This window comes from Protopterus annectens, chromosome 13.part0 (assembly GCF_019279795.1).
Source record: "Protopterus annectens isolate FY-2018-M chromosome 13.part0, PAN1.0, whole genome shotgun sequence".
In the NCBI taxonomy this organism is placed as follows: domain Eukaryota; kingdom Metazoa; phylum Chordata; order Ceratodontiformes; family Protopteridae; genus Protopterus; species Protopterus annectens.
The window spans coordinates 499,354,314-499,373,419 of NC_056747.1; the positions used below are offsets into that span (position 1 = coordinate 499,354,314).

The window sequence follows — 19,106 nt, forward strand, 5'->3', positions numbered from 1 at the left end:
TCTTCTCTTCTCTTCTCTTCTCTTCTCTTCTCTTCTCTTCTCTTCTCATCTTACCCTCTTCATATAGTTTCATAGCCTGAAATGAGTATACATGCTCACTGCCGCATAAACTGGAGTACTTTCTGCACTGTTCCACCATGGTCTTGTATAATATGGTCATCTATTAAACACTGTACTATGCAATAGCACATTCAGAACCATGCAACAAGTTGTGCATGGGCCTAATATGAATAGGCTATGAGCAGCAATTACTGAGTTTACATGAAGTGCTGTAAGGCCTCACTGCTTACTTGTATATTGCCATACTACTGAGTATCAAGGCGTTTACATACGTCTATCTGAGGCTGCACTGCATGGCCTTGTGTACTATGAAAGGCTTTATGAATCCAGGGAAGTGTGTTCTGAACATTACAGTCTTAATGAAACCAGTTTAGCAAACTGTAATACTTCTACTCAGATAGGGTAGAAAAATCCAGTGCAACCTATTCAGAGATGACTGTTTCTTCCACTGGTCATGATTCAACAACAGTATCCTTATTTTATAAAGGAAGAATGAAACACATATTTTAATAGTTGTGAACATCACCCATTACATTAAGTGACCCTCAGATCATTATTATTTTTTTTTTATGTTTTTTTACAGTTTGAATCAACCTGGATTATTTACGAAACTACATATATTTCTCACAACATACTTCATTATATTAATTTTGCTCCTATGTTAGAAAATCACACATACCTGTCTGGTTTCATCCATGTATATCGGACAATTATAATATTCAAGTTCAGGTTCAGATTTTAAATCGCTTTCCAGTATAGGTATTACAGTAACAAATGGAAGAGGTGTAAATTCAGCTCTGCAAAAATACAAGTGTGTTTTTAGCATGCTGGCATGTTTTACATTAGTCAGTTAAGGTACTTCTGTAAAATGGCTCAAATGCAGGACTTATACTTTTTCATCTCATTTTTAAAGCTTACATGACTGATTAATCTGGACAGTCTGACTTCATAACAGATACAAAAATTCATGCTGTTTATCTTACAAGATACGTAAGCCATAGTCTGGGTTGCAACAGAAATTTAGAGGGTTATAGTAAATGGGCTTCATGATGAAGAAAGGGAAGTTATTGATATTAATGGAGAGCAGAGTACACTGCAGTGTACAGTAATCAAATAATTTTTATAAATGTTTTACAGGTGAAACAAAGGAGTGGGCCAGACAGAAACTATATATATATATATATATATATATATATATATATATATATCTATATATATATATATGTATATATATATGTGTGTGTAATATCTACATATATATATATATATATATATATATGTACATATTTATATATATATATATATATATATATATATATATATATATATATATATATATATATATATATATATAGTTCTGTGTGCATTTGTGCATAGCACAAAGATTTAGAAAACACTTGTTGCATATGATAACAAAAAACAGAATTGCAAGAAAAGTGGAAAATCTGAAAATAAAAAAGTGTGGCACATTAGATGTAATACAAAGTGATTTTAAAACTTTTTTCGCAATACAACTTTATGAACATATGAAATTGGTAAAACTAAACAGCAGTACATTAGCATTAACTCTAATAACTGAAACACCAAGTAAGGAAGGAGTATGAATACAATTTCAAACAAATCTATGTTAAATGAGAGAATGTCAGATTAATGTCTTAGACCTGTCCAAAGGGTCTAAGGAAAAGCCAATGCATTTTCTTTTGAAGGTTTGCAACAGAGTATGTCTTCACTGATCACCTTCAGCAAGAAATGTTTCCCTTTGGGTAATCCACTTATGAATTTGTATATAGTTAGTAATTCAGGTGCCTTGTGCACTAAAGGGAAACTTTTCTTGCTCAAGGTGATCAATGAAGAATACATAAGTGCAATACCTTGTACAATACTATACAATGTATTGCACTTATGTAATACATTGTACAATACTATACAATGTATTACACTTATGTAATACCTTGTACAATACTGTACAATGTATTACACTTATGTAATACATTGTACAATACTGTAAACTAATTCTATTTTAATGGAATTAACCCGTAAACCTGACAATTAAAAAAAAATCTAAAAGGACTATTGTCATGACGGGGATAGGATATTCTGTAGGTATGCATGTGTGTGTGTGTGTGTGTGGGGGGGTGTTATGTGAAAAGGTTAAGTAGTAATCTTCATATAATGGAAATCCATATTCTCTTTAATTCGGTATCCTCACTGACAACTTTGTGAAATGATGAAACACCCTATTTAAGGGCTATATTGCAATGAGGAAGAGCACCAGGAAAAGCAGACAACCTTGTCTCATACTCAAGCAGAGGAAAGGAAGCAATTCACATGGAGTTGGTAAGCACTGCTACCATCTGAGAACTGCATAATATCTGTACTTTACTGAAAAAATGTCCTAGAAAGGCACTCATTTATAAGTCCATACAGAGATATTTCGAGGGAACCAAAGTTTTTTTTCAAAATCTATGAGAATTGTAAGTGATGGTTTAATAAAGATGTTTCTTGTTTAAAAGATGGAGCAGGAACTGAATAATTTATGTAATGTTGCTTAGCTTATATGATATATAGCAATATATGTGAAGCATAATGTTTGCTAAGTTTAACTTGTTAATGCAGTTTGATTACTTTTATATTTGTGTAAATGTACCTATGTCACAAATGCTAATTCAATAAAGGTGTTTAAAAAAAGGCTGGTTTCAGGATGCATTGTAGACCCAGTGCATAGTTCTGTTTGGTATGAAGATGGTCTGAGCAGGTCCTGCCAGGATGAAGCTTGCTTGACTGGGTATGCTCATGCAGGATAACATTACTTTCATCCTTTCTGTTGTGATTTTTGTTGACAGTTTCAACTTAGCATTAATCAATGAAATAGGTCTATAGGTTTCTGTCTTGCTAGCAGCCGTACCTAGTTTGAGCTGTCATGATAAACACCAGAGAGGAGAAATTAGTCTGACCAGCAGTTTCAAAGAATTAAATAGAATGACTACAATGGAGCAATAAAACACGTACAGTCTCAGGCACAAGAACGGCAGCAGCAGTTGTAAAAACCAAAATCTTTTATTAGAATAAAACTGTGGATGAGTGCTTTCGCGTATTACTACGCTTCTTCAGATCAAAGACTAGGGAACAAACCATCTTACTTAAACACATTCCAATTATTCAATTAATTCAAATTCTCCAATGGCGAATAGCCAAAAGGTAGGGTGGATCATCAATTGATTAATTGAAACACATCTTAGAGTTCTCCTTGAACTACCTGTGCCTAAAAAACTTGCCAGATAAAGTGACAGTAACTTGATGAAAGAGTATATAACAAAGGCATCCTGTATCAGTAACAAACACTGATAAGATGTTCAAATATGTTTAAATACATGACTAATAAAGCCTCCTCATATAAATCAAATTAAACTCATATATAAAAAACTATAAATGAAATTGCAAAATAGTACATCATCCAAAGACATAAAACCTATATAAAAATATATGTATATATACATATATAAATATAAACAATGCCTAAATACAGATGTATAAAAATACAAATACAAAATGTACAAGTGCAAAATCACTGTATCATATATATATGCATAAAGACATATAATGTAAACATATTTATGTACAGAATGCTGAACCTAAAACTCATAGAAGTAAATAATATGACTAACACAATAATGCATAAGATATTATTTGCGAGATTTTAATACAGATCGCAAAGAGACATAATTATTAAGGCCTGGAGGGTAGTGGGCTCTTAACTTAAAGACCCATCCAAGTTCTTTGCTCTCTAAATAATTCATATAATCTCCCCTTCGATGATTCTGGGGAATAATCTGAAGTACTCTGACTACAAAACCATGTTCTTTATAAATAGAGATATGTTTAGCTAGGGCATTTACCTGATTATTATTCCTTATATCATATATATGGTTGTATATCCTATGTTTAAGTTTCCTTTTAGTCATGCCCACATAAAACGCAGGGCAAGAATGGCATGTTGCTAAATAAATGAGGCCTGAGGTGTTACAATTGGCAGTAAACCTGGGGGTAAAGGAAAAATCTAAATTAGGATGTATAAAATTTTGTGATGTTGATATATAACTACAATCAGAGTGAATTGATTACCTAATTCTAACGGAAGGTCTGTATTCAGACTGTTAGAAAAATATGTAATAACATATGTGTGTAATGCTTATTTTAAATAAGGGAAGATTAACACGTTTTTATTCTATATGCAGCATTAGTTCTATTTGAAACTGAAAACATGCTTTTCTGAAATTGTGCTTTCTGACACTGCAAGATGCACTCTGACCTAGTTTGCTAGCACAGTAAAATACATGTTTATGCTTTGGAAATGTACTGGAAAGCAGGTGATTTTCTGCTAGGTCAGGAAATTAAATGGAGAATAATAATAATTTCTGTAGATCCATTCATTATAGACAATAAGCTCTGTTCGTGTTGATGAAAAAGTGCACAAGCTGCAAGAAAGTTAGATACTATAAACAATGAACTGCTTCAGAAATCTCTACTTGCATTGTGCTTGAATTAGCCATACCTAGACTTGTAACATCACATAGCAAGAAAGTTATAATTGACTGGTGGTCGTCAAGGCCATCCTGTTTACTGAAAAATCTTTTTTAAACTTTGAAGAGTCAGCTAGAAATGTGAGAAACATCTGTAAAGTAACAGAATTGTGAACTGGTGGTCTGCTACGTCAGCCGGAGTGGGCAATGCCTTGAAAGAAAGGTATAATTGTGACACTTCCTGATTTTAGTCAGACAAACTCTGTAACTGCATTTTTTGTCTCCTTGCGCAAGAATAAAGATACCTGAACTGAACCTTATGCTTTTGGTCTTTTGAAGTATTTTCTTTGACATTTTTTGGTCCTTTGGAGCCGGAAACCCTCGTTTAGCCTGGGATCAGATGGACCAGGTGGCATGAAACTGCGCAGGGAAGATACCACATTGGATCTTCTTCATTGAAAGACCTCCAATTGAAATGTCGTGCAAAAGAGGCCAGTCACTTTTCTGATCTACGACTGAAGGCGGGTTTCATTTGAACAGTGAGTGACCAATCGCTGAGGCTCAGGTAGGGTGAATCTACTTTTTTCTGTTTTAGATCAGGGACTTGATTGTATTTGTTCTGTGAGAATTTTGTTAAAATTCAGGGACAGAAATATTGCTATCTTGTCATAGATCAGGGAAACAGAATAAGTAGGCAGGTAGTCTGAAGGGACTGTAAACACTTGGTGGTACCACATTAAAAATAAAAGGGTTACGTAACATTTAAAAGGTTAGAACAAAATGGGTAATATGTGCACAAAAACAAAAAGACCCCAAAGCCCACCGTTAACCGAAGACGCAAAATATATGCAATCACAATGCGCCGACAACGTTAGATATTATACTAAATGGGTTAATAAATATGAGTTTGATGGGAAACTAGAAAGATCCTCACTTACCAAACTTATTAGACAGCTAAAAACCGATTCTAAAGGTTGGGTTAAAAAACAGTGTAAATTAGGAGTTCCTCAGGCACACAGGTGGATCGAGGAAGTAAACCGAAGAGAACAAAAGAATAAAAATTCAAAAGCAATGTTTCTAGACAAAGAGGATAATAACTTAGATATAGCATCGGCCCCTCCGCCCCTCCAGTTCCGGTTCCCTTACCAGTTCCCTTACCGGAATATGAAGCAAAAGAACAAACTGGCCCACCTCCACGATATCCAGTTATTCCTATAAAACCACTACCGTTTGTTAGAGATCCTATCGAGACTAGGTCTCGAACACGTAATTTAAAAGGGGATATTGAATTATATCAAATGAATGGAAATTCACGGGCTATGAGTGAAGAAGAGATATGCCCACTCATAGAAGTACCAAATCCTCAGGCAGGACAAGAAGGGCAGGACCCAACTCTCTTAGTATACAGACTGTGGACACCGGAAGACATCTGGAAAGCCACAGAGGGAATTCTCCATCCAAAAGTTAATTTTAGAAAGTTCTTAGAAGACTTACAGGGCATGAGATTAAGTTATCACTTAAACGGAGAGGAAGTAGAAAAAGTTGTCAGACAAATAGTAGGTCCAGAATGGCAAATGATCAGTGGCAACTGGAATCCCCATGACGCTACACTTAGGCCCCTCCCACATAGCAGCACAGAACTAGATAACAGAGTGAAAGGTCTGACAGACCGAATTTCTGAGAAATGGAAGCCTAGGGCAGACTGGACTTGCATTAATCAATGCATCCAACAAGAAAGTGAAACTGTTGATAGATATTTTGCCAGATTATTAGAATGTTTTAACAATCACTGTGGAATGCAGGTACCTGAAGACCAGACACAAGATTCCCCATATGAGCAGCAGTTAAAGAATGCATTTTTGAAAGGCAGTATTGCACCCATAAGTAGTTTCATTACTAAACATATGGTAGACCATCGTACAAGCAGATTACAATCACTGCTTGAATATGCTAGACATGCTGAAAGGCATTTTAATAACAAAAAGAAAAAGAAAGCCCAAGTATTTGCTGTGGAAGATGGAGAAGTTTATTTAGTACAGTCCGGACAAAAGGGCAAAAAGAATACCCAGGAAAACAAACAATCTGATCAGCGATCAGAGGACTTTGAAGGGAGAAAGAAAAGAGGTGAGTGCTTCAAATGCGGGAAAAAGGGACACTTGGCAAGGGATTGCAAGAAAAATAAGAAGGCAGCAGTGGAAGACAAAAACGATGAGGGTGAGGACTGACTATATGAAAGTCAGGAATCATTAGATAAGAATAATAGAGAAAGGACAAATGAGAATGTGATAGAAGGAGCAGAGAATGTGATAATAGAGGAAGTGCAGGAAGCTACCGATAGTGAAGAAAACAAAATATTAGACCTAGCCTTACTGAGCTTAGATCTCTATCTAGCTGACACAAAATCAGAAGTGACACTCCTGGTAGAAGGGAGGGAAGTCAAATTTTTGTGCGATTCAGGGGCATCATGAACCCTGGTACACCCCTCCAAACTACCAGAAAATTCAGAATCACATGACTTTATACTAGTAAAAGCAGCTAATGAACAGCTGTATCGTGAGCCTCTCTCCCATAACATTACAATAACAGATCTTGTTTCAGGATTAACCCAGAAAAGCAAAATTGTTGTTTCTGCAAAATGCCCAGTGAACCTTTTGGGCAGAGATCTTATGCAACTATTAGGCATAGCAGTAGTTCCAACCATGCAGAGTATGGAAGCACAGCGACAAACTAATATTTTTGCAGTGCAAACGGAAGGTGAGACATTTTACTGGTACAGCCAGGACTTAGTTACAACTGGCCCTGGAGCAGTAACTGAAGAGTTAATGAATGTAGCTATCAGTAAGTTCCCCTCCCTTTGTACTGACATACAACACCTGTTGCACTGTACTCTGTATTATTGTAATACACCAGGACCTGACAAAGAATATGAACAAGAATTGTTTACAAATCATGCAAACAGATTAGTACTGTGTAATTTGTACTGGGACATGAAAGGGAACAGTGTAGTTAGCTGTTCATTACCCCAGGAGTTCTTTTCACTTTACAAATCGAATATAATACTGCATGTTAGTTTAACTAAAGAGAAAGATTTAAAATGGATAGACCTAGGAGAAAAAATCACAAAATGGGAAAAACAGACAGAATCAGAACTGTCAGAACAGGGAATACAAAAACAGAAACTGAACTGGATAACACAAACATATCCAGCTGTACACTTGCAGTCCAGCAAAGACAGCTGAGAAGCCCTCTTATTAGAAGAGGAAGAAAAAGCTTTGTTAGACATACCAGAAACTCTCTGGTCAACAGGAAAGTCAGACGTAGGACTTATTCACACAGCAGGACCAGTTACTATCACATCAGCATTTAGACCACAAAAGAGACAGTACTCATTGAGAAAAGATGCAGAGGCAGGTATTAAACCAATCATAGCAGCTTTACTTAAGAAGGGAATACTGGTGGAATCTCCTGATACAACATGTAACACACCCTTATTCCCACAACGAAGAAAAAAAGCTTCACAAACTGTTAAAACAAACAGCACGAAGAGATGAAGCCAGGAAACAACCTAAAAATAATCGAATATCCTTGTATTATTGGATTAACACAGTTTTATTAGTGTTTGCGGAAGCGACAATGCGTTTCCTTCTTCAGATACACAAGCAAAACATTTACCAACAATTAATTTCACGGTGCTCAAACGGATTGATGACACCCTTTATGTAGGACCATGGCAAATTTGCTTGGAAATAGAAGAACTATGCTGGCAAATTAGAACTGCAGCCACATTTCCCCCAGGTCTTATTGAGCAATTATCCATCACAAGCATTTTAAAAAAGCTTGCAACAAAACGATAGGAAGGCTTTTATTTATTTTAAATAAAATATGGATTTTTAAAAGACACATATGGGCATATTAAATGCTCTAACATAGGTCTGTTGTTATTATTTTTTAATAGGATGGCCTATTTAAATGTATTTCACATTTTATTTGGTAATGAATACATCTTCTAGGTTCTGGTTCTTTAGTCCTGCAACATCTTTTTGTTGGGTGGGTTCAGCATTTGTATTGGTTATTAACACTTTTGCATATGTTTTTTGTATATGGTTATAATTATGTGTGGTTTCAAGTGTGTAATTTATTATAGATTACTGTAATTTTACTTATGTGAATACTTATTATTATTATTTATATATATTCACATATATTTTTTAAGTTATTCACAACAGTATGTGGTTTGATGGTATAACATCTTTTTGAATGAAGATTAGTCAATTAAGGCTAAGTGACTGAATAATGTAATTAGCACCACATGATGTTTTTAAAGGTTTAAAAGGAAGGGTTGATTGTTGGTAAATGTTTTGCTTGTGTATCTGAAGAAGGAAACGCATTGTTGCTTCCAAAAACACTAATAAAACTGTGTTAATCCAATAATACAAGGATATTCGATTATTTTTAGGTTGTTTCCTGGCTTCATCTCTTCGTGCTGTTTGTTTTTACACCCTTATTCCCAGTTAAAAAAGCAAACGGAGAATGGCGTTTGGTCCAAGATTTACAAGCTGTAAATGACGCAGTAATACCAAGAGCACCTACGGTGCCAGATCCACATACCTTGTTGAATTATTTAAAACCTCAACAGAAGTATTTTTCTATGGTAGATATCAGCAATGCGTTCTTTTCGATACCGATACACCCTGACAGCCAGTATTGGTTTGCGTTTACATTTCAGGGGAAGCGGTATACATATACGCAACTACCACAGGGCTATAGTGAAAGCCCAATGATATTCTCACAAGAGATGGCAAGTAATTTAGCGGGATTTATCCCACTGAGAGGTAGTCATATTTTACTTTATGTTGATGACATCCTGCTGGCCGCCCCTACCCAGCGAGATTGTAAGGAAGATACTATAGCATTATTAAAATTCCTAGCAGTTGAAGAACACAAAGTAAGCAAAAATAAATTGCAGCTTTGGAGAAAACAAGTGAAATACTTTGGATATGTAATATCCAAAGATGGCAGAACATTAGATGAGGACAGAAAAGTAGCGATCTTACAAGCACCTAAACCCACAACCAAGAAGGAAATGATGTCCTTCCTGGGTACGACTAATTTTTGTCGAAGCTGGATCCCAAACTATGCTTTGGAATCTGCACCTTTAACCAACCTGATTTTTAATGGAGGTTACTGCATACTGCATTTTGTTTTCACTTGATAAAGCTCAGGACTGCCTGAGCGAAAGCGCTTGTGTGATTTTATCTGTGATTTTTGGAATACTTCAGTGTGATTTTATCTGTGACTTTTGGAACACTTCAGAAATAAAAATACAGCCTTGTGGACTTTAGCAGAGTTCTGGTTCCTTTCTTCAAGGTCGTGGATTATTCTTTGCTTGTCTTTGGTTTTTTGTGCATTACTTCACCTGATTTTTAAGAAGCCTATGGCAGCACAGATTTAATACAGTGGACACCAGAAGCAGAATTAACCTTCTGCAAACTGAAACAATTGATAGCATCAGCATTAGTTTTAGGATTACCAAATTATCACAAACTTTTTTTCAAACTGTAGATTGCAAGCAAGGTTACATGACATCAGTATTGACTCAACAACATGGGGACAAACAACGCCCCGTTGCTTATTATTCATCACAACTGGACCCAGTGGCACGGTCTCTACCCCACTGTGTAGAAGCATTAGTTACAGCTGCAATGGCAGTGCAGGCTTCAGCCTCAGTAGTGTTATTCCACCCTCTCACATTGAGAGTGCCTCATGCAGTCGCAATCATTTTACTGCAAGAAAAAGTAGCATATCTTTCCCCTGCTAGGCATCTTTCTTGTATGACTATATTGCTGAGCCAACCTCGCATGACAATTGAATGATGTACTACTTTGAATCCGTCTACCTTGCTCCCAACTCCTGTGTATGGCACACCCCATAACTGCCTGCAGGTAATTGAGCAAAAGACACTGCCTAGAAAAGACCTCATGGATGTTCCCTTGGATGATGCCGAGGTGACATATTACGTGGATGTCTCATGCAAAAGGAGTCCTACAGGACAGAACCTAACAGGTTATGCAGTAGTTTCTGATACTGAGATTGTAGAAGCGAAACCTCTACCACATAACTTATCTGCACAAGCAGCAGATTTGATTGCCTTGACACGGGCATGTACCTTAGCAAAGGGTAAAAGCATAAACATTTTTACAGACAGCCAGTATGCTTTTTCTACTGTACATGTTTTTGCACAACAGTGGAAGAATCGAGGAATGGTGACATCTACTGGCAAACCGATTAACCACGCACAGTTTATTTTAGATTTGTTAGATGCTATTCAGTTGCCTCAGAAAGTAGCTATTTGTAAATGCATAGCTCATACAAAACAACAAGATAGGATTTCAAAAGGCAATGTGAGAGCTGACACAGCTGCAAAGCAAGCAGCTTCAGAAGCATTTCTTTTGTACGAGGAATTACAACCTTCTGAGATTTTAGACTTAGAAATGTTGAAAACAATGCAGACACTTACTACACAAGCTGAAAAACAAAAATGGAAAAAACGAGGAGCAATTCTCAGGGAAGGGCTGTACATCTCCAAAGAGGGAAAACCGATATTACTGTCTAATTTATTTAGATATGCAGCTTTGTTGAGCCATGGGCAGAGCCATGTCTCAACAGGGGGGATGGTACAGTTAGTGAATCGGGTATTCGCTACGTATGGGTTTACAAACTACACTAAAATATTTTGCCTGTCATGTCACACTTGTAATAAACATCATGCACAAGGGGCATTAAAGCCCAAGCAAGGGAGTTTCCCTACACTACCGTATCCATTTCATACTATCTGTATGGATTTCATAGAATTGAGCAAATGTGAAAATAAAAAGTACTGCCTTGTCATTGTGGATATGTTTTCCAAATGGGTGGAGGCCTTTCCGACTAGTAAACCAGATGCAGCCATTGTTGCAAAGACCCTAGTTAAAGAAATTATTCCTAGATTTGGCATACCGGAAAGGATCTACAGTGACAATGGTACACATTTCGTTAACCAAACTATACAACAGTTGAGCCGGTATTTTGGGATTTCTTTAAAACATCACTGTGCATATCACCCTCAATCTGCAGGGTTAGTAGAGAGGCACAATGGAGTTTTAAAGAATAAGCTTAAAAAACTCATGGTAGATACACAGAAGAACTGGGTGTACTGTTTGCCCCTGGCACTGTTGAGCATGAGAACTGTTCCGAATGCAAATGGATTGACACCTTTCGAAAAGATTTTCGGAAGAGCTTATATATACCTCAGTGGAAACCTCTCATGCCTGCAGACCAGGAAGCAGATTGGACACTTGCAGAGTATATGAGGAGTATGCTGAATAACAAACATCTTTTACAGTTGAATTCTGTTTCAGATAAAGACCAAACCAAACCATCCGAAGTAGCAGTAGCCCCAGGCACTTGGGTCTGAGTAAAGACAATCAAAAAGAAGAATTGGACGACACCAAAGTGGGAAGGTCCGTATCAAGTACTGCTGAGCATGCCCACAGCAGTCAAAATTGCAGAACGTTCATCTTGGATTCATTTGACACACTGTAAACTAGTCAAAAACTTTGAACTTGATAAAACTCTTGCTAACACACAGCAGCAGTAGAATGCCAAGACCCACAGACAATAGAAATGCTGAACGACTTCAGCAGTGTTGCATAATCATCTTAATAACTGCATTAGTGACAATGTTCTTTTTGCTGTGGCTTTTGCTGTGGCCTTTCTTTTCTTCAGCCACACCAGCTAGACTGAACAACATGATTCAACACTCATAGACTGACATCCGAACTTTAACACTTACCAAGCAATCAAATATGTGTATGCTGAGACTATTATTATTTTGAATTGTTGGATTTGCACAGCTATACCAACAGCATACGGGGGATTATTGATGGCTTCTGCCCCCCTAGGGGTCAATGACACCTGGGAAAACTTGATTTTTGAGACTACACCTGTAAAATCTAGAGACAAAATTGCATTATTCCTACCTGTTACACTAACAGGAATTGTATGCTTTTTTAAGAATGACATGATTCAAGTAGGTTGGAGTAAATGTAGTGTAACAGTTTCTTATAAATTGTATATTAAACCTAAAAATGCTAAAAATGCAGAAACAATTTGTGATGCAGATTATGACTCGAACTTTGAGTCCTTGCATAAAACTGTCAGTGATATACAACATAATCCTGTTCTTTTAAAGCAACTGTCTATTATAGATGAGAAAATGTTTCATGCAGGGAAGGTGTATATCAATACTAAGGTAGAAAACTGTTATTTCATATGTGGGAAAAAGGCATACAAATGGTTGCCTGAGAAATGGTCTGGCAGTTGTTTTTTTGGGTTACCTGGTCCCGGCCATACGACACACTACAGCTTTGCCTCACAGGAGAATTCGAAACGTCAGAGATGTCTCAAGGAAACCTGAAAATCCAATCAAGAAACCTGAGAACCTGATGGGACAGATCGTAGCAGGCTGGAGAAACCATAACTCTGTGAAAGAAAAGAGTAAACTAGCACACATGGACTTGAGTGACACTATCATATCCTGGGCTGGCATAGTCCCTGCATATGGTGCAGTTAAATCAATTTGGGAACTGAGAAAGCTATCCAAACTTCTCGAGGTCATGAGCAATGCAACTTTTTCCACTCTTGAATTAATGACTGATGAACTGAATGCGATGAGAACTGTGGTGCTTCAAAACCGCATGGCTCTTGACTTCACCCTAGCGGCGAGAGGTGGTACGTGCGCTTTAATCAAAGACGAGTGTTGTCCGTATATTTCCGACAATAAACACAAAATCAACGATCATTTGGAAGTGATTCAGCAAGTGTCAGACATGACCAGGCTAGGCCCGAACCCACTGATGGACTTTTTCCAGAATTTGTTTGGGGGGTGGGGTTCCATCCTAATGAACATCCTGATTGCCATTTGTGCGGGATTACTTTTGTTAGGAGCATGTATTTGCTGTGGTATTCCCTGCATGAAAAAATTAATCAAAGATTTTATAGACATGTCAGTTACTGAGACTTTGTATCAAAGTACTGAAATTGAAGAACTGTTGAAAAAGGAAACACTTTCATAAGTTTAAACTGAATGACTCTTAGCTGCAAATCCTCAAAGGAAGAGGTTAGGAGTAGAAACAAACTGTTTATGCTTTTGAAATAGAATAAAAAGTATTAACGGGGGGAAATGTTAGAAAAATATGTAATAACATATTTGAGTAATGCTTATTTTAAATAAGGGAAGATTAACACGTTTTTATTCTATATGCAGCATTAGTTCTATTTGAAACTGAAAACATGCTTTTTTGAAATTGTGCTTTCTGACACTGCAAGATGCACTCTGACCTAGTTTGCTAGCACAGCAAAATACATGTTTATGCTTTGGAAATGTACTGGAAAGCAGGTGATTTTCTGCTAGGTCAGGAAATTAAATGGAGAATAATAATAATTTCTGTAGATCCATTCATTATGGACAATAAGCTCTGTTCATGCTAATGAAAAAGTGCACAAGCTGCAAGAAAGTTAGATACTATAAACAATGAACTGCTTCAGAAATCTGTACTTGCATTGTGCTTGAATTAGCCATAGTACCTAGTCTTGTAACATCACATAGCAAGAAAAGTTATAATTGACCAGTGGTCGTCAAGGCCATCCTGTTTACTGAAAAATCATTTTTAAAACTTTGAAGAGTCAGCTAGAAATGTGAGAAGCATCTGTAAAGTAACAGAATTGTGAACTGGTGGTCTGCTACGTCAGCCGTAGTGGGCAATGCCTTGAAAGAAAGGTATAATAATTGTGACACTTCCTGATTTTAGTCAGACAAACTCTGTAACTGCATTTTTTGTCTCCTTGCGCAAGAATAAAGATACCTGAACTGAACCTTATGCTTTTGGTCTTCTGAAGTATTTTCTTTGACACAGACCACCTGATTTGGCAGCCTTTCCTTTCAGGAAGGGAGTTAATGTTTTTTGTGCCTCATCGGCTTTAACTGCCACATCTAAAAGGATTTGATAGTGTGTGGAAAGTGTTGGCAACTAGTCCCTGACTAAAACAATCCTTAAGAACACATTACCACGTTCAGTGATTTGGCTTAGTATCAGAGTAAAGCAATTTGTAGAACTAAATAAACTTGTCATTAATGCCTTTAAATGACACTTTCAAATGTGCCCTATAATTCAATCATATACATGAGAAAACATTTTGACTGCATCTTATTTTAAGTTTCTCTAACAGCTTCTATAACTTGTTACCTTCTGTTTATGTTGTTGTAGTGACCCTTTTCAAGTGGAGCTGGGACCTCCCAGCTTTGCCACATTCAGTTTATTATGAAACACTTTCCACCATCTAATTTGGATGTGTTGCTGAAGCCTTGATGGCCTACAGACATGCCAAGATTCAATGGTTAACAACTCCAGGAGTAAATGTGTGTCTTTTACCCATTAACACATCTGTATAGAGAAAACTGTCACCAAAATGAGAAAATGTTCAATCAAATTCTTACTTGCAACCTTTGTAGCTCCTTGTTTTATCGTATACTGAGTAGACTCATATGCCTAAAATTAGGTAGGTCCATTTTCCAGAGCTTTGGAGAAAAAAGGAACATTAAATTCCAAAGTGATGGTGACAGTATGTGGTTGGAGCAAGAAAGATATTTGACTTGGTTATCAATGGAGTTAGCATATCAGATAATAGCCAGAAATCAGTTATACACAATACACTTCCTAGGGTAGAACATGTTAAATGGTCTTCTGCAGGATGCAAAGAGCACCAGCATCAGTTAACAATGAATTCTTAATAGCTACAATAACAAGTTTCTGTGCCTTAACATGTTTCTCTGCAGACAAGACTATTCTACACACAAAAAAAATAACATAACATTACTGTTCTCCCCACCCATGTGGAGCTTACATTCTCAAAAAAGTCAAAATATAATTTGAGTGCATCCATTTCAGGATGATAAAAAGATCCCAGTGTAATGGAAACATTAGAGGTATTAAAGTGTCCTACTGGCCTCCTATACTTTATCTGTTTTTCTGAGGTATACTTGGAGTAATGAGGCAAAACACCAACCAGTACTGTTCCCTTTACAAGATGATTCTAGCTGCTTAAATGTCCCATTATGCACTAAGCAAATGCACATGCTGTTAGCTGTTTTGCACTGTTACAAACAATGCTGGCATTAACCTTCTATAACAACTCCCTCTCGGTGATGCTCCGGTTTCGTCCCATATCCCAAAGACATGCTGTAGGTGGATTGGATGCCCTAAATTGGCCCTAGGCGTGAGTGCATATGTGTGTGTGTGTGTGTGTGTGTGTGTGTGTGTGTGTGTGTGTGTGTGTGTGTGTGTGTGTGTGTGTGTGTGTGCGCCTTCCATGGAAGGTTGGGCGCCGTGCTGGTGACTCGACACCATAAAACTCCACTGCCAATCATGAGCGGACATGTGATCTGCTGTGGCAACCCCTAACCTGGAAAAGCCAAAAGAAGAAGAAAAAGATCTCCTTCTTAGTGTTCAATCTATAGAGGGAATGTAATCCATAAATATTAGAAGAAGAGCAAATAACTATGAATAATAATAAATGGGAAATAATGGGAAATAAAATAATATTGGATTGTATAAACTACATTTCTGTACATAAATCTACATGTGGCAATGACAATTAGGCAAATTCAGGCCTGCAAAAATAGTCACAATGTTGTAGAAATTAATTTGACTTGCCTAAACATTTTGGCCATCTGATTATACAAGAACCAATGCCAAGTCAGGGATGCAATCTTTATAGACATAGCTTTCAAGCTAATACCTCAAGAATCAGGAACAAATCCATATAAAATCAAAGACAGTCAGGGACACTTCTTAAAACATTAATACTATTAACTTGAATTGTTGACAAAATAAGAGAATATGAATTAGCATGCATTTTCTGAAGTAAAAAACGATTGCAACTGCATTTATTGCTATTACTAATTAAGTATAATCCATCACCTTTTTCCCCAGATGTCCTAGAGTTATGTTGCTGTTGCTTACCAATGTCATCCTAGCACCCAGTTGTGACATCTTTCTCTGCTTGATTATTTGCATATAGTAGTTGTTTAGTCACTGACCAAATTCAAGCTGCAAATAGTTATTTTATTATTATATCTTTATTTTTATTATGCATTTTCATATTTTCTCCTGTGCTGTTCTCATGAATATCGTTTTCAAGCACATATCTTGGTGATATTTATTTCTACTCACCCACCTACAGAATATCATTCATTAGAGAATGGGTAAACTGTACATTGTACACTGACTGAAGAATGAATGTTCTTCAGCAGGGTGTTAATGTACAGGTAATGCCTGCTGAAAAACAAGTCCTCCACTTCATAGCACCACATTAAGTTGCTGTGAGGTTCAGACGATAAGAAAAGTAAACACCCTCCATTTTATACTCACTAATCAGAGGTTTACTATTTAGTAAGTGTACAATTTAAAAAAGTAAAGAAAAAAAAAGAAAAGTGTGTGTGTGTGTGTGTGTGTGTGTGTGTGTGTGTGTGTGTGTGTGTGTGTGTGTGTGTGTGTGTGTGTGTGTGTGTGTATACTTGTATGAGTGTGATAGATAGAAAGAAAGAGTCCAAGTGAGAGAGAAATAGAGAGAGAGGGGGGGGCAGCACTGACTGACAAGAATTATGAAACTTAAGTGTATCTTTCTTGACTGACTTTAATCCTCAGTCATTTACCAGCAACGCAAGTGCTCTACAATTTACAGTGCAGCACTGTATGGCAAAATCTGAGATAGTAAAGAGGCATGGGGGGAGTTAACTTGTAATGCCTTGCATTCTGTGATTTTTTTTTTTAATTTATTTGCTCACAACGAGACAGTGGTTTATTTATTCAACAAAGTAGCTGTAGAGAGGCTGGAACTGTTATGTTTATGTTTTTGCATGTTTATGCATATAAACCTGTCTGTCAGTTTGTGCTTCTGAATATGTCTGTGCGCATGCTTCTATGTACATGCATGTGACTCTCTCCATCTGTACACCTAAATGTTTGTGTGAGTATACAGATTAAATACTTACATAACATATATTTTGGATATAAAATACTTTGTATTTATTTCTTGTACTATGTAAGTTTTCTACTTCCCTCCATTTTGCATTTCACATCTCATCCATAAGTTTGACATCTTTGTAAACGTTCTCTTCAACTGAACATCTCACTTGCATGATATATCTCTTACTTTATTTATTTAATTTTATTTATTTATTTGACATTTGTTAGCCAGGTTGGTCCAGGTGGGTTTGTGGCCCGTTTTCAGTGGATACCAGAGGAGAAAAGCTCCAGTACATTTATTTAATGTGATGTCAGCTCCTACAGTTAATAATAAGTTAGTTTGCTTTTCCTTAATGGAACTGGAGATTGCAAGCAACTGAGCACCAGTTACTTTATGAATTATTGGCAGTTTGTGCTTACCTTGTAACTTACATATCTAGTGAGTATCACTTTATAATTAGAGCCTTATATCTAGTAGCTCATTTTTTCTACATTCGGGTAAACATTCTATTAGATTGAAAAGCTTATTTTACATAGTTGCCAGTTGTTATACTTAATTATAGTGTCCACAGCTTGTTCTTATTACTGAATTACAAACCAGCAACATTGGAAATGTTTGTATATGCGATTGTGTGCATTCATGCAGGCATGCATGTGCACGTGTGTGTGTTTTACACATCTTTCTCTTATGGGCTCTTCTAAGTTTGCTTTCTTGGCCAGGCCGCAATCTCTTCTGTAAACAAGAAGAAAAAAATCTATTTTCATTCCACTTGGACACTTTAAAAGCAAGAGGTAATCTTCAGTCTCCCACAGGCTATATTCTCTCTGCAGATAACTTGGCAATAGTCATTGCAACTGTCAAATACTTCTAGGGCTCAATGTATTTCTGAACTTGTTTCCCTTTAGACTAACACATCCCTCAAGATATGATGGTCATACTTATTTGTCACTGCAGATTGTACACTTACTTGACTTGCCTGCACACTTGACAATCATTTACGCTTAATGTTCTTCCACTGGTATTTATCCATTTTTCTTCAATATTCTTCATACTTAGTCAACATTTTGTCTTGTAAATTTCAGCTTCATTCTTACATTTTGGTAAGGATAGCTCATAACTCAAGGCACCATGCCTACTTCTGTAATTCTTTCCTTCCCTCTATTATGTTATACCAACCCTCAGGACAAGGAGGCATTTTGCTAATATTACCGATTTACAGTTCTATAAAGGGCTAAAATAAACTCCATCACATTTGGTCAAATGCATTCAGAATCTAAATAAAGGCAGCTCAATAAACAATTAAACTATCCATAAGTTTGAAAATGAATAAATAGCTCAAGTCATGTCAAAACTAATAGATTTGAACACCATGCAGAAAATATGAATGTTGAAATATAGATGTGACAGAATTTCCAGTAGCTTATATACTAACAACCTCAGCAGACATGACTTTAGTCCATG

At 36.6% G+C, this 19,106-nt stretch overlaps 1 protein-coding gene across 1 annotated transcript in view; it reads right to left on the reverse strand.

The window, feature by feature from the left end:
- Nucleotides 1-19,106, reverse strand: part of LOC122787923 (dynein beta chain, flagellar outer arm-like) — a 5,188,001-nt gene that overhangs the window by 286,862 nt on the left and 4,882,033 nt on the right. Inside the window, exon 97 of the mRNA XM_044054850.1 lies at nucleotides 740-857. Within this exon, the coding sequence (XP_043910785.1) occupies nucleotides 740-857 (118 nt within the window). The remainder of the gene's footprint in view (nucleotides 1-739; nucleotides 858-19,106) is intronic.